Below are 17,131 nucleotides of genomic sequence, written 5' to 3'. Positions count from 1 at the left end.
GAAGCTTAAATCACATATTCACATTTTAGAAAAAAGAATGAGAATGAATACACCCGATTCAGCTCAATTAAGGATGGAAAAGACAAGACCGGACCGGTAAGTCTCAGAAGAAGAATCAGATCACTATATTTAAATATTCAATGGCTGTGTATCTTTTATTGATGACGAAACACTCCACCATCTTAATTGTTAAAAGATTAAGTAAATATTTAAAAGAATAATCATATTAATCAAATGAAGCAAAAGATCAAAGATTGATGCTAAAGATTTTACCAAATGCTCCCATAAGTTGATAGTAATTGATCAAATACGTGGATGTTCCTACGAACTTATATATTCTAATTATTTAACTGGCAACTAAATTTGTAATTGATTTTGACTATACATTTTCTTACAAAACTAGATATTTCTATTCTACGAATAATGTTCTAAGTTTATCAAAATATAATTTTATTTTACAAAAATTTAACTAATCCTCAATTGTTAAAAAATTTATATTGTGAAGTAAAACATTTAGGATATATTATATGATTTTAACAGTTTTAATTCCGTGCGTATGCACGGGTCAAATACTAGTTCTTCTATAAACTGAAAAAAAAAAATCCAGAGCTGTAAGGATTTGTTTTAATTAGAAAAATAAAAAAAATAATGGAATTTAATGGGTCATTCATTGGTTTGAATTTAGGGTAAATTTCAAGTTATGGCAGTTGACCAAGTTTTATTTTCAAGTTTTGGCAAAGTGAGAATGAGCTTTCATGTTTTGACATTTTGGCCAAAATCGGACCATTTTACCCCTACCGATGTACTGTTCACTGTACGGTTTAGTTAAGCGTACGGTTCAGTTAAGCGGTTCACTGTACGGTTCAGTTAAGAGGTTTAGTTACGTACACTGTTCCGGTTACGCAATATATTTCGCTCTTAATTGATTTTGTGCGGGAGTACAGTGACAAGTTGGGATTAAAAACATTAAAACACAATGAGACATCAGTATTTAATGCCCAAAAAGTTTAGACATGACTCATGTCACAATTAATGCAAAAGTCATCATTACTTTTTCTAATATTAGTTTTTATGCGTGAATAGTTGTAAGAGACAAACATGATCCATGAAACAAACAAATTTTTCTGAACGAATGTGATTCTGCATCGGTTTGATCTTTTTGATTTACAAAGTTTGGAGCCAAGACAAGCATTGAACGTGTAAGTAATGAAATTGGTTAAGAAGTTTTTTGTTTTAACACACTAGGGTCTTGATTGTGTGCTAAGATCAACATTGTTTTTATATAAAAACCCAGAATATTTTTATTTCCACTTTTTTTAGTTGAAATTGCTAAATGAGGATAGATTTATGTTTATAAGTGTGTAGTTGGGAATTCTTTTTGTTTTTTTGTAGATATAATCATGCTTTCATTTGCATTTAATGGGGTTCTGCTGAATTTATGATGCAGGTTGGTAATGGATATTCCCGTATTTACTATGGTGGGTGAGTGGAAATGCAAAGAAGAAGAATGGAAATTTGAACCATGGGAAGGCTGGTTTGGTCGTTGTGTACGTGTTAGGCAAAACATGACGTACACGGCATTTGTACGTACATTATGCGAGGTTTTCAGTTTGAAGTGCACCGAATGCAATCCAATAATTAGTTACTGGATGCCGGGAAAGATGTCAGTGATGATAGAAAGTAAACGCCCTCCTGTATACATTGACAATCAAATGAATCTGGATACATTCTTTTTCATTCGTGGTGGGGATCCTAGTGTCACCTTGTTTGTCTCTTTCAAAGCACTCGGGAATACTGTCCCTAGGACCGATGGTGAGAGTTACCGTGTGTGTGGGAGTGCAACGACACCAAATCCCATCGTAGCGGCTTCAAATGTAGATGGAAATAATGAGGCCGTAGATGAGCAAGACGACGTTGAAGACGATAAAACAGATGAGGATGAAGAAGAGGAGGAGGACAACGAAGATGGTGCTGGGTATGATGATTATCAGGGTGATGATGGATCTATGGGGGGGAAGTACCCTCGATCCTACTATAGACGGTAGTGAAGGCAGTGGCGAAGATTACGATTACAACAAGTGGAACGATTTAATTATTGAAGAATATGGAATAGGGAATGTTGAGGAGGACGTCATTCTCACTCAACAAACGGTTCAACATCCAGGGGAATTCAGTCGTCTATTGGCAGAGTGTACGTACACAAGTCATCGTGTACGTGGAGGAAATAACTCGGTTGACCGTACACCAACGGTGACTCCAAGACGTACGTGTCAACATGGTTTGTACCAATGTACGTACATAACAGAATGTGTACAAGATACAGGCAGCGAAGGTAACACCGATACCAATATTAATGGTATAGACGATGTCTCTGGGGATGATGTTATCGACCGTGGTATTGGAGATTCCCCAAGTGGGACACTGAATGATAATCGGCTAGTTACTGCACCTGGCGGAGATAACATTTCTCATTCGGGTGACCGTACACCAACGGTGACTCCAAGACGTACGTGTCAACATGGTTTGTACCAATGTACGTACACTACAGAGTGTGTACAAGATACAGGCTGCGAAGGTAACACAGATACCAATATTAATGGTATATACGAAGTCACTATCGACCGTGGTATTGGAGCTTCCGCAAGTGGGACACTGAATGATAATCGGTTAGTTACCGCAGCTGAGGCTTACGAAGTGTATAATGACTTTTCTACATTACATGGTGGCGAGTTGGAGATTCTCGATAATGATGCTGCACCGGTATTCGATGATTTAGCCAATTTACGAGATGATGAGACACAAGTCGAACTGAGTACGACAGGTGAGACTTTGTATGTCGGGAGTGTTTTTAAGAACAGAAAAGTCATACAACAAACAATGTCTTATCTCGCAATCAAACAATGCTTTTGCTACAAGCAACGTAGGTCATGTCCTACAAGATTGGAGATGGTCTGCGTTGATGATACTTGTCCATGGCATTTGACAGCTCAAGTTGTCAAGAATTCAGAATGTTTCAAAATCACATCGTATGATACCACCCATACGTGTGACATCGACACTCGTAAGAATTATAATAAACATGCTAGTTATAAGCTTCTCGGAGAGGTAGTGAAGAGCAGATACAGTTCTACGCAAGGGGGTCCGAGAGCTGTCGATTTACCACAGTTGCTCCTAAATGATCTCAATGTTCGGATTTCATATTCTACCGCTTGGAGAGCTAAAGAGGTTGCAGTGGAAAATGTAAGGGGGGATGATATAAAAAGTTACAGGTTTTTGCCTACCTATTTGTATCTTCTTAAATTAGCTAATCCGGGTACGATAACTCACCTACACTCTACACCTGAAGCTGATGGTACGCAGCGCTTTAAGTATGTTTTTGTATCTCTCGGGGCTTCTATAAAAGGTCTGAAGTATATGAGGAAGGTAATTGTCGTAGATGGAACGCAGCTAGTAGGACGTTACAAGGGATGTCTCCTCATTGCATGTGCCCAAGACGGGAACTTCCAAATATTTCCAATAGCGTTTGGTGTTGTGGATGGTGAGACTGACGCTTCATGGGTGTGGTTCTTTGATAAATTAGCTGACATTGTTCCAGACAGTGAAGATTTAATGATTGTATCGGACAGACATTCTTCAATATATAAAGGCCTCAGTGTGGTTTATCTGAAAGCTCATCATGGTGCATGTGCAGTACACCTTGAGCGAAATATCTCCACCCATTATGGTAAGTATGGTGTATCTGGATTATTCTTCAGCGCTGCTAAAGCTTACAGAGTGAGAGATTTTGAAAAATACTTCGAACAGTTAAGGGCTAAGAGTGCTACATGCGCAAATTACTTAGAGGAAATTGGATTTGAGCATTGGACAAGAGCTCACTGTAAAGGGGAACGCTACAATATCATGTCTAGCAACAATTCGGAGTCTATGAATAATGTCTTAACAAGAGCCAAATCATATCCGATTGTGTACATGATAGAGTTCATTCGAGAGGTCCTAATGCGATGGTTCGCAGCGAGGAGGCAAAAAGTGGCTAGGTGTAAGTCTTTAGTGACGCCTGAGGTTGATGAGCGTTTTCTCCAAGATTTGCCTGCGTCAGGGAAATTCGCGGTTAAGATGTCTGGACCGTGGAGTTATCAAGTTACAAGCAAGTCAGGTGAGCATTTTCATGTCGTTCTGGACGAGTGTCCGTGTACGTGTCTTAGGTACACAAAGTTGAGAATCCCATGTGAACACGGTCTAGCAGCTGCAATCGAGTTTGGAATAGATCCGAAGGTTGTTGTAGGATGGTGGTATGGACTTCAAACGTTTTCCGATTCTTTTCAAGAACCGATTCTACCTATCGCGGATCCGAAGGATGTTGTCATCCCACAACATATATCGGATTTGATACTAATTCCTCCATACTGTAGACGACCACCAGGAAGACCAACAACCAAAAGGATTCTATCTAGAGGTGAAAACCGGGTAAGTGCTATCATTCAAACGTGTACAGATTTTCAAACATTATGTTTTGAGTATAAGATGCGTAGATTATTAACTTATTGTTGTTGTCATTTCAGAAAAAGAGACAGAAAAGACTTATTCTGAATCAGTGCACACGATGTAGACAAGCAGGTCATAACAAGAAGACTTGCAAAAATCCTATTTAGTTCTCCTCAAAAGCTTTATGTCTCCGCGAAGACAGTGTACGTTTATGTGTGGACAATGTGTACCAAAGTGTTGTGACGGTGTACGTACGTTTAATGTTTGCCAGCGTATAACTATGTACGTTTTCTGAGTGTACGTTTTTGTTAGTGTACGTGTTTGTTGTGTCTGTGTACGTATAATCTTCATGCAATAAATGGTTATAAACGGTTACACACATTTGTATCTCAACCGTTGGAACAGTTTCGCACTACCCACCGCGTCCGTTACGGAATTTCCTTATTTAAGCCACATCTCCTCCTCAATTTTATCCACGTTCCTTCAAACGAAAACCCTTTCACATTCGACAGTTACATCAATCAAACACAAAGTCTTTCGATTGTTCTTGCTAACCGTGTGATGGACGGGTATCACACCATCTCCGAATTGTGTCCTCAGATCACTGGGTGGACAATTTGTGTATTTGTCGTGAGAGTGTTTAAGAAGTTTGTTGCGCCCAACATCTTCGAACTCGGCCTTATCTTGGCAGATAATTCGGTAGTTTCCCTGTGCCGTGTTTGTGTTTTTTTATCATACGTTAGGTTCAATTCTATATAAATCTGTTATATATCATATTCTGTAGGGATCCCGTTCCCGTATCGAGGCCACCATTGATCGTGTGCACTGGTGGAAAATTGTGATCACTTTCTTGGTCCGTAACGTCGCTGACTCAGTGAGAGCAACATCTCATGACTACGGCATATGGTTTATGGATCGGACCGTCGTTACTAACGCCTTACGAAGGGACCCAATATCGTTTTACGATTTCACTCAATTCGACTACATTTTGGAGAAAACAGTTGATAATAAAGTTTTAGTCGGTGAGATGTTTTTTAAGTTACGTTTTATTTACACATTTTTGAAATTAGAAGTTTATTTCTATTTTCTGGCCCTTGATGTAGATGTCATTGGAGCGTTGTTGGAGGTTGGCCACTTGACCGGAGACTTCGACGGTCTCAAGCTTCCTTTCAAGATCAAAGATAGATAGTAAATGTTCTTTTCACATTTGATTCACTTACACTTTTTAATCTAAACGCTGACTTGATTCTTCTTTTAATCTAATGTAGCAACGAAGTTTTGGAATGCGAAGCACACAATGAACAGGCGTTGGAATTCCAAACCTTCTTTCGGAGTCTAGGTCAGCGCAATATTGTTGTCGCACTCGTCTTCTGGCGTTTAACCGACAGAGCTAATCCTAAGGTTGTGAGTCATGGTCCTGTGTCAAAGGTCTTTGCCGATCCGGACACACCGGAAGTGGAAGAGATCAAGCAGGTCGTTTTTTAGATAGGGGGATTTGTTTTCCCCAGTCTTCTTATTATTAAAGACCAGATTTATATTAAGTATTGTAAAACTACATAAACTTGTTATCGTTTTCTAATTACTTGAATTTGTATAATAAACTATTGGGTAATTGTACGTACATTTTATACGTACAGTGTCTACAATTACAATTAATTTGCCAGTGTACGTTTTACTAGCTTTTTGGTTATTCAATCAGCAAATTGTACGAATCCCGTGTTCGTACACGAAAACATACATATATCATAATTGTCGTCCTCAAACAACAAAAACTTCATTCATTCATAATTAAGTGCCCGAAGAAGGACATACATTCAAGAAAGACAAACTATATATTAGATGCGGAAGCAATAAACTAAAAAGTAGAGCCCGAAGCATACACATGAGCCGGAAAATTGTATGCCTCATCCGTCATTATCAAAGTCATATCTAATAGAAGACACACATCTCCCTCGCGTACCAGTAAAAGAAACACCCTCTGCAGCCGGAAGTGTACGTGCAAAGGCCAACACATGCCGGTGTGTGCACATACCTCCATGAACGTTGCCAGAGCCGAGGACCTTCGGTGTGAAGGTGGCTTATGTGATACATCACCATCTCCCCCACTGCGTGAGCTGCCGCTAATGTGGGTGTCATCACCCAGAACATATCGCTGACTGGAAGAAAGTCGACATGGTTGCCAGTACAAGTTAGGAATAAGCCGGTCACGAAGCAGGCGAGAGGGTTGGATGGAGCGACGGAGTTGAGTAGTGTAATGCCGTGGGCCACCGTTAGGAAGCTGCTTGCCTGGCGGACACCTTCGAGGTATATAGCCGGGATCGCACCCCTTTCCAGCAAGAGGCTGAAGTAGGCCCTAAAGGGAGACTCCGGCTGCAAGAAGTGAGGCCATGTGATGAAGTCGTCCATCACTATTGCGTTTACGTCACTTGCTTCGACAGTGGCGGAGGGTCTCGATGGGAGTCTGGGATACGGGCAGGTAGTTGATGAGGACGGAAATCGGGTTTGGCAATTGTATTGCAAGGTACATCTCGGTTGGAGGGGTTGCGGGGAAAGCCATGTTGTTAACAAAGGAGGTTTAGAAATAATCTTCCAGTTGATGAATGAAGGAGGTTTTAGAATAATGTGAGCAAATAAATTAGTGTGTGTGATATCGTTTATATAGGGACTAAATATTGAGTTCATGTATATGGCTACATTTGGGGGGAACGCATTAATAAAGTGTCATTATTTTTAAAGTTCCTCTTATCTGATAAATGCAAGTGTACATTAATTGCAAACCGTGTACGTAAAGTAAGGAGATTTATGCGAAAAGATAGAGGTCATTCTATGAATAGAGCTTGACAGTATGCATTAAATAACCACTCCAAAACTTGTAGATATGGGTTATTACAGGTCAAATCAATCAGCATTGCATCATCATTTACTACCATCTCGAAAGTCGCTTCTCATATTTCTAGTTTTAAACCAACTAAAATACGTGTACACAGTAACGTATACCCGTGTACGTATGTCTACCCTTATTACGTTCTCTGACTAAAAGTTTTAATTGATGTCTGTCGCCGAATTAGGGGAAAAGATTGAGTTCATGTATATGGCTAAATCTGGGGGAAACGCATTAAAAATCAAATCTCTTTCTTTTGCAATTTCTTTTTAGCTGACAAAAGACAGTGTACATTAATTACAGGGATGTGTACGTAAAGTAAGGAGATTTATGCGAAAAGATAGAGGTCATTCTATGAATAGAGCTTGACAGTATGCATTAAATAACCACTCCAAAACTTGTAGATATGGGTTATTACAGGTCAAATCAATCAGCATTGCATCATCATTTACTACCATCTCGAAAGTCGCTTCTCATATTTTTAGTTTTAAACCAACTAAAATACGTGTACACAGTAACGTATACCCGTGTACGTATGTCTACCCTTATTACATTCTCTGACTAAAAGTTTTAATTGATGTATGTCGCCGAATTAGGGGAAAAGATTGAGTTCATGTATATGGCTAAATCTGGGGGAAACGCATTAAAAACCAAATCTCTTTCTTTTGCAATTTCGTTTTAGCTGACAAAAGACAGTGTACATTAATTACAGGGATGTGTACGTATATATGTACATAAATTTGCGTTTCTTTTTTTTTTTTTTTGAAAAGATAGAGGTCATTATCAATGGCTAAATCAGGTCAGTATGTATTTACTGATAATTCGTAAGCCTCTGTAGACAAGGCACCATTATCTAACATTTAGAAACTTGTTTCTCAATTTAATATAAAATATTACAATTATTTGTAACCATTCATAAGATTGAGTAGTATATGAGAAACAAGCAAGGATGTAGATAAAAAGATATTCATTACTGATAAGCCTATTTACAATTGCAAAAGCCACATATTATAACATAAAAACTTAGAAATTCAGATAATATTACGTAAGAAATCCCTAGAGAATTTGACTAATTCTTCTCGCACACCACCAGAGGTAACATACGTTGCACACATTCTTGAAGGGTCCAGATCTGATGTAACACAGCATCGCGCAAGGAGGCGTTTGAATACCACGTTCCTCAGGGTACGAAAAGGTTGTGCCGTATGTGTTGTTTAACCTAATTCCATAATTTTTTATTTCTTCTAGGAGTTCCTCACACATGTCACGTGTTTCTTCTGATTCCAAAGCGTAATGGTTGTTTGCGAACAGGCGTAGGTACACACCACCCATGTGAGCATTCCCGTCGCATATGTACAGAATAGCGCAGGCCAGGGTTGCATCGGCGTGCCTTGGTACATTCCGCTGTAAAAGTACAATGGCGCCCTTAATGTCAGACTCATGGGTAACTAGACGCAGTCCTTCATGGTAAATAGCAATCGGGTTACCAGCCTCTAGACACCTTTTGAAAAAGGGTCTATATCGACCTTCAGCGTTGATGTCATTCGGATCATGGCCTGCCGCATGGAAGTCATCGGGATCACTGCACATGCTATAAATATTAGCATCTTTCAAGACATCCGGCCTGTAGACAATGTTTCTTCCACCACGCTCTGATCTTAACAGAGGTCCGAGGTACCACCAACATTTTTCAGCCATTTTTTTGGCTATCTTGGCTAGCAAATCTTCTGGTAGATTTGGTGTAGACATTTCTTGGAATTTGGTGTTTCAAAACAATGCAATTCCTACTCTTAAATAAAGAACAATGAAGTTAGTTGGTTAAGTTATGGTTGTAGTTAATGCAATCTTACGTAAGTGATGATGCAGTGAGGGAGGGTTATCAAATCAATGTAAGTAAAGAAATAGATATCTTATTATGAGAAAAATCGACTTTGTGTAAAAGACGTACGTTATATAAGATGTACGTACACATGTTGGTTTTTGAATAAGTGTACGATGTGCAGATTGTTTAGAGAAGATAGTTATAACGATTACATAAATATTTTGAGGATCTCCATAATTAATTACGTTGTTCTAATTAGGTTGTTGAAATAAGGAAATAAGTACTAGGAAATAAAAATAATTCAACATCCAGTGATGATTACAATAAACGCCGATTACCACACTCGCGCTTGCCGTGCTCGTAGATTTCTGTTGCGTACACCTGACGGTAGGTGGCCATATCTGCTTCTTGAATATTCACCAATTCTGACATTGGGTTACCAAACGCCAGCAACTCCAAGAACTTCATTGCGTAAGGCCCGCAATCTCTTGTACTTGGGTTTTGAGCGACCATAACATTTCTCTCATAGGCAAAAGGTTCAACTGAGTACTTCGCAGGCAATACATCCGCGCACATCGCTCTCACTAGGTACGGCATCATCTCGCAGACAGGCTGCATCTTTGACCATGCAACAGACTCCCGCGTGTGTTCTATGAGAGCGTCATAGACAACTATATTCCGGGCTCTTAGGTGGATTGCCAACCCAACCCAATGATCACCTTTCCAGTTCATCGGAGCATATACCACGTCGACATCCTTGAACCACCTAAGACTAGGTTCACGGTGTATGTGTATTCCATTGGCCATGTCGTATAGCTGGTCGCCCCATTTGAACCCAAGCTTATTTCTACAATTCCTGAAGCTGACAGCACGCTTAGTAAGCTCATAAAGCAGGAAGGAGTCCAAAACAACGCATCGGTTTGCTATCATTTGTTGACCGTTCTTGTGCCACATCAAGATTGCGAGCATTTCCAAGACCTGAAATGATAATAGCATAGGCAGTCAGTGTACGTACAATTCAGGCATATTTAAAAAATGTACACAAATGTACTATTTCAACTTACCATATTATCCACCCACTGTCCTTGTGCTATAAGCATGGAGAAAAACTCGTTGTCCACTTTGCGATACCCGAAAAGAGTGTGCTTCCTGTATATCCAATATTATAATATGACTGGTTGTTATAGAAAACCAATGTATCAATTAAGGGATAATTTTGATAATGGACGATACTTACAAATTCGGACCGCGGATGACATTGGTTAAGAGCTCTAATTTGGAAGCATCAACCTTCTCCAAGGGGTTGTAAGGGACATTTCCAGCCGCTATAACCACCTCAGTATCTTCAGCTCGTCCAGGAACATCCTCCACGAGGAGTGTTGTCTCCTTAAAACCTTCCGGAAGGGCGTCATCCATCTCAACAATTATTTGCTTCTTCACTTTTTTGGGTACAACCGGCGTAGGAATTTTAACTGCTTCGACTGCAGCATCGTTGTTTGGTTCATCCTGTAAAGAAGTATTATTGTAAACAGCATGATTAAACAATTTCAAAATGTAATGATAATATTTACTGGGAAGATACTCACAATATTTTCTAGTGTACCAACTGTCGTGTCTGCTTCATCTAACCCTGGGTTTGAATCCTCTTGTTCTTCCACCCCGTCGATAATCCCCTGCTGCTCCAACACTCCCTTTTCAAATTAACGTGCAGAATTATTTAAATGTACGCATACAATCCTATGTACGTATGTTAATAACTGTGTATAATTTTAAACCAAACATGAGATTTTTACCTCCTTTACATTAGCTGCATCCACATCCATGGAGGCTTTCGTTGCCAACTCCTGTAACACCTGCATAATAGAAGATTATAAATTTAAACAAGCCTACACTATTTTATTTAAAAATATAGTTAGCTTACATTCCTAACTACTGCAAATGGTGAAGGGGGATCCCCTAGGGTGCCCTCAAGTACTGAGTCATCCACTTTACTCTCTGCAACTACATTGGGTACATCTCCCGCATCAACCTGTGGCAGTAGTTATCAACTTCATCGGCTATATACTCTATTTTGTGATGTCTGAAACAATCATTACTTATACGTACACGGGAAATAAGAAAGACAAATGTACGTACACTTACACCGGGTTCCTCGGTGTATTCAGCCTGAGAAGATGTATCTCTATCATTATCCTCAGAAATTTCTGGTTGCTCCCCAACATTTGCTTCACTCTCAAGACCGGCACGATGTTCTTCTCCCTGAAACAAATATACCATACACGTCATTCAGTGAGTACACATATGGAAAACTACATTTGACTATTAGCAGACCATATACCTGTCCAGATGTTGCAGGTAAACCTGATGGATTTTCTTCCATCTCTGTGTCAGCAGTTGGTTTTTCATCTGTCCCTCGCTGTGTACCAACAACGACAGGCTCACCACCATCAATTGGTCCTTTATCCTAAAACATAGTATACCATACACTTCTTAAGCTATATGTACGTGGAGAACTGAAAATAATTGATAATGGTACACTTATGGAAAACAGTATGTGACTATTAGCACAAGACATACCTGTACAGAGGTTGAAGGTACAGGAGATGGAATTTCTTCCATCTCTGTGTCAGCACTAGCTTTTTCCTCGGTCCCTGACTGTGTACCAACAAGGAGAGACTCACCACCATCACGTGCTCCTTCATCCTGAAACATAGTATACCATACACTTCTGAAGCCTATGTGTACGTACACAACTGGAAATAATTGAAAAAAATATTTGTACACGACATACCTGATGGGAAGGTGTAGGTCCACCAACTGAAATGTTAGCTACTCCAGTGTCAACCATATCTTCATCTCTGTTCGAAAAATCTCCTCCATCATTTGCAGTAAAACCACCTTCATTGTTGGCTTCATCCTGTACCATAGCAGACAAGTTACAGTTATTAATATAAATGTACGTACATTTAAAATACTATATATAAATGTATGTACATGCCATACCTGGTCATCTTCCTCAGAGGAAGAGTTACCATCAGAAAGCTGAGTAATCTCCGCAACTGACGTCATTATATTCTTCAGCCTTGAAGACTTTCTTGTTCCAGACTTGAATACTTTCTTTGTAGACATCTTTTTAGATGCCTTCTTCACACTCATCGGTGCCTTAACCACCGATTTATTTGGGCCCTGTGAAGCATGGGAAGTTTTGGTTGGTTCTGTCTTTTTGACCTTTGGATCTAAGGCAGCACGAATCTCCTTACGGACAAATTTCTTCAAGTCTTCTTGCATTTGTTTATTTTGTGCTTCCTGCCTCTTGAAACACCTCCTAAGTTCAACAACAAACTTCTCAAACTGGGGATCTTCAGAACAATCCTCAGCAGTGTCCTCATTTTCTTCTTCCACAACAGATTTCTGTTTTTTTAAAGAAGGTGCATTCGGGGCTGGTACATTTCTTTTCCTCTTCTTCACACCTACGATAGACCAGTTTAATCATTGATTGATCTTCAAGGGACAATAATCAGAAAGTATAAAAACAACATTTACACTCACGTATCTCTCCAAGTTGTGGTGGGCGCTCCTGCTTTGGAAATGCAGCATTACCTCCAACCCATTCTTCCTCCTTCCACTCATGACCCGCTAACAACAGTCGCTCAATGTAAGCAACTCTTGGATCCTCAACTTCATCATCCCATGACAGGGATGGAGGACAAATATTGTCCTCTGGTTTCACAAGATAGGTTACCTTAACCTACACCAATAAGTTTGTTGACCACTTAGAGAATGTACACTTACTTTTTAAATAATGTACGTACATAAACAATTGTACATACCTCTTCAGCAGCCTCACACTCCAAGATGCTGGATGTCCTGATTGCCCGCAGTGAGGCAAGATGATGGATAGACCTCTGAGTAAATGTCCTGTTAGCTTCATCATCAGGTACTAGCTTAGCAAGGGATGGGATTGTTTCGAACGCAAACAGCTGGAGTGCTAATGGGAATCCATGTAGTGCATAAGACCCATCCTTTACACACCTTATCAGTTTTTGAGCATCTGAAGGGGTTTGGAATTTTGCTATCCTCTCCAAAGTACGGGTAAAAGACACCCTTCCCCAAGGGTATTTGCAGAAGAATTGCACGTCCTTCGTCATCTCAACAGTGAACTCAGAAGGCCTTATGGGGTTATTATGGCACCCTATCACACCATCTACCAAGATTATAAGAGATAAGGCCAGCTGCTTCCACCCATCCATGGTTTCCTCCTCCTTCAGCCAGACCACCAAATCATGCACTGTTGGATTCGGCTTCTCCCCAAAATTCTCCTCAAACAGAGTTTTCTAGACACTTTGACTACCAGCTTTAACCTTTAGCACATCCGTCACGTCTTTTTTGTTGGGATATGTCCCACATTCTAGACCAGTTACCAGACTAAATTCTCTTAATCCGAATTTTATTGGATGACCGCCGAAGACCATCCACATCTCATTCACTTTACTCGTCACTAACTGACGACATATTAGTCCAAGAACAAGTTTACCTGAGAAGGAAGACTTGTTAGCAGGTATCCTAAAAAGGTCCCCAAATGGAGACTCGAGAAGAAACTTCATCTCCTCTTTTCCCTTAAGAACTTGTGCTATGTCAGAAAGGTACTCCGGTTTGGAGTACGCGTTCATCTTCGTCTTCACAGGGTACCGGTCTAGGGCAAAGAGTCTAGGTGGTAACTCTTCAACTATAAGATCTTCAGTCGGAGCCACGCTTGTACTGCCTGCAATTACAAGTGATATACAATTAAGTACGGATGTATGAATTCGTGTACGTACACAGTAATTATCAACATTATATACTCAACATCTGAATTTTGGCGGAAACAGAGATTTCCAATTCAACTTCTCAAATTTTCAAACTACAGATATAGCAAAATCCGGCAACTTCTATCCCTTTAATCAAACAAGCTTTAAGATTCCGATACACCCAAAGAAACTACAAACGGAATAATATCGGAACTTACCCAATTCCTCCGGCGGATTTCTCGGAGGGAGTTTCCTCCTCGGGGATACTCTAAGTTCCACCTTGTCCTTCTCGGGGCCTTCCTGCGTATGCTTCTTCCTAGAGACTACGTCGTTTGGTTTATTCCCAGCCATCTCGAAGGTTGGTATCTCGCCGGAATTCTCAGGTCGCCTTCGCCGGAAAAACTGGAACTTTCTCTTCGCCGGTTTTTCGAGTTCAATGCAATGCCTCAAATCAAGTAGCAGACAATTCGAACGGAGATGTCGAAAACGAAGATGGATGAATGAATTCCGAACTGATTTCTACTTCTCTCTCGAATCTGTCGGAGATGTCGAACGAAGATGATGAATTCTTCGTTTTCTTGAATTTTTTTTTTTTTTTTTCAAAACAAAAAGTAACTAAACCGCTAGAAACTAAACCGTAACGTAACTGTGCCGTTTGGTTTTTCGTCAAGGGCATTTTCGTCATAAAACGGAATAATTGCCAAAACATGAGAAATGAATCTCACTTTGCCAAAAGGTGAGATCAAATCTTTTTTTTATGTCAAACGTGAAAATTTCTTTTGAATTTATATAGTAACTCATTAAGTTCTCTCAAATTCCTTATTACTAGCTAAACTATCTCCTTTGATTTGTGCTCTCCTCTCCTTTCTACCAATCTCTTCTTCTTCTTCTTTTTCCATGGAAGACCGGCGCCTTGTCCATGGAGCTGTGCCGCCGTTGACAGCCGTTGAGAGATTCTTATACGGTCAAAAGAACGATGTCTTGTGTTCCAAGAAAAAAGAGTGTTCTAGAGACCGACCGATCGTGAAGACGAAAATGTCGATTGAGACTAGAAGCGACAACAAAGAGAACACAACGTTTGGGCCGACGAGGGAGAAACATTTGGTCCTTAATGGCGGCAACAGAAGCCCTATTGGAGAACTGGTCGCTAGAAGTGCAGCCAGAGATTATCAAAACAGTCCGAAGAAACGATCTTACAAGAACCTCATCAAAGGGCAATGGACGGCGGAAGAAGACAGGTATATATAGATAAATGTTTGTGTAAATTGATTATTGCATCTATACATGAGTCAAAAGATTTAGTATATGCGTTTGTTAATACAAACATATATGTATAGGAAGTTGATAAGGTTGGTGAGGCAACATGGGGAGAGGAAATGGGCACTGATATCGGAGAAACTTGAGGGAAGAGCAGGCAAACAATGTCGTGAGAGATGGCATAATCATCTCCGTCCTAATATTAAGGTTTCTTTCTAGATCTCTCTCCATATAACATAGTTTTTTTCTAGATCTAGGGTTCTGACATATGTCCCTCGATCTCTACGTTTTTGCCAAAACAAACAAAAAATAATCAGAAAGATGGATGGAGTGAAGAAGAAGAGAAGGTTCTTGTGGAATCGCACATGAGAATCGGGAACAAATGGGCAGAGATAGCTAAACTCATACCAGGACGGACTGAGAATTCTATCAAGAACCATTGGAATGCGACCAAGCGACGTCAAAATTCAAAACGCAAACACAAACGCGAATCAAACGCTGATAACAATGATACCGATGTCTCTCCATCAGCTAAAAGGCCATGCATTCTCCAAGACTACATCAAAAGCATCGGGAGTAATGACATTAACAAGAACAATGACGAGAACACCATCAGTGTTCTTTCTACACCTAATCTCGATCAGATCTATTCTGATGGAGATTCCGCATCGTCCATGCTTGGCGATCCATATGACGAAGAGCTGGTTTACCTTCAAAATATCTTTGCAAACCATCCGATTTCTCTTGAGAATATAGGTTTGAGCCAAACTTCCGATGAGGTAACTCAGTCTTCAGCAACTGGTTTCATGACCAAGAACCCTAAACCTAACTTGCACAACAACGTTGGAACTCATCATCAAGAGGCAGCGATCACAGCTCCGGCGAATACACCCCACCTTGCGTCTGATATATACTTATCTTATTTGTTGAATGGGACGACGCCGTCCTACTCCGACACTCATTTTCCGTCTTCCTCATCTTCCACGTCATCCACCACCGTAGAGCACGGAGGCCGCAACGAGTTTCTTGAGCCTCAAGCTAACTCTACAAGTGAAAGAAGAGAAATGGATCTGATAGAGATGCTCTCTGGTTTTTTTTTTTTTTGATAACTTGTGAATATATATTACATAAAGAGGAAAAGAGATGTTTACAATGCCAAAAAGCAGACAGTTCCAAGGGCCCAAAAAAAAATTAAAAAGCCAAGCTTGAAACACATTTAACAAAGACAGAGAGGTTAACAATGAGAAAACCACTGCGATAAAAGTCTTCCACAACCTTTCCTGTAACGACGAGCAAGGAGAGTTTCTTTTATATTCCTGTCAATCTGGGAGAAAATCACAGCGATTGTAGAGGAAATGGCATTGTGTAAGCGGTTGTTCCTTTCGCGCCAGAGAAAGTAGATAGTAGCTTGGGCAGAAATGCGTTTCAGAGTAGTTGACACCGAAGGAGATTTCGTCAGAAGCCATTGAAAGTGCAGATATTGTTGGAACAGGTGTGAAGCTGTTGGAACAGGTGTGAAGCTGTTGGAACGAAAGATCATAACGAGATTTAGTCTTTCATAATGTTATGTTACGGCCACGTTGGTCGTGGGCCATTGTTCAAGTTAAGCCCAATCTCTTGTAGAGACTTGAAGCGTGGCTTAAGTTGTCTAGGGTTTTTGGCACTTGATATAAATACCAAGAGACGGCAACATGAAGACTCGCGCGTCTAGGGTTTATCGAGAGAGGCACACATGTGTGTGTGACGTCGCCCCATCAACAAGATAGAGAGATCTTTTGATGGTTTTGTTGAGAAGCTATACTCGTCGGAAAAGACAATAGGAGTAGTAGTTTTCTTTCATTGTAATTCTAGAAAAGAGTGGTGGATACCATATAGCAATTGTAGGTTGCGGCCTTTTCTAGT

At 40.1% G+C, this 17,131-nt stretch overlaps 2 protein-coding genes across 2 annotated transcripts; one reads left to right on the top strand and one right to left on the bottom strand.

The window, feature by feature from the left end:
• Positions 1-8,333: 8,333 nt before the first annotated feature.
• Positions 8,334-10,345, bottom strand: LOC110230077. Its single transcript, XM_021032066.1, has 3 exons — positions 10,250-10,345; positions 9,696-10,163; positions 8,334-8,345 (listed from the first exon to the last, which is right to left on the bottom strand). The coding sequence occupies exons 1-3, from the start codon at positions 10,283-10,285 to the stop codon at positions 8,334-8,336; spliced, it is 516 nt and encodes a 171-aa protein (XP_020887725.1). The 5' UTR covers positions 10,286-10,345.
• A 4,524-nt stretch (positions 10,346-14,869) lies between these two features.
• Positions 14,870-16,747, top strand: LOC9319614 (myb-like protein Q). Its single transcript, XM_021032064.1, has 4 exons — positions 14,870-15,210; positions 15,310-15,436; positions 15,487-16,318; positions 16,722-16,747. The coding sequence occupies exons 1-4, from the start codon at positions 14,870-14,872 to the stop codon at positions 16,745-16,747; spliced, it is 1,326 nt and encodes a 441-aa protein (XP_020887723.1).
• Positions 16,748-17,131: the final 384 nt, after the last annotated feature.

This window comes from Arabidopsis lyrata, assembly GCF_000004255.2.
Source record: "Arabidopsis lyrata subsp. lyrata unplaced genomic scaffold ARALYscaffold_3, whole genome shotgun sequence".
Classification (NCBI taxonomy): domain Eukaryota; kingdom Viridiplantae; phylum Streptophyta; class Magnoliopsida; order Brassicales; family Brassicaceae; genus Arabidopsis; species Arabidopsis lyrata.
Note: the sequence above shows the minus strand (reverse complement) of the source record. Positions and strands in the feature narration are given on the sequence as shown.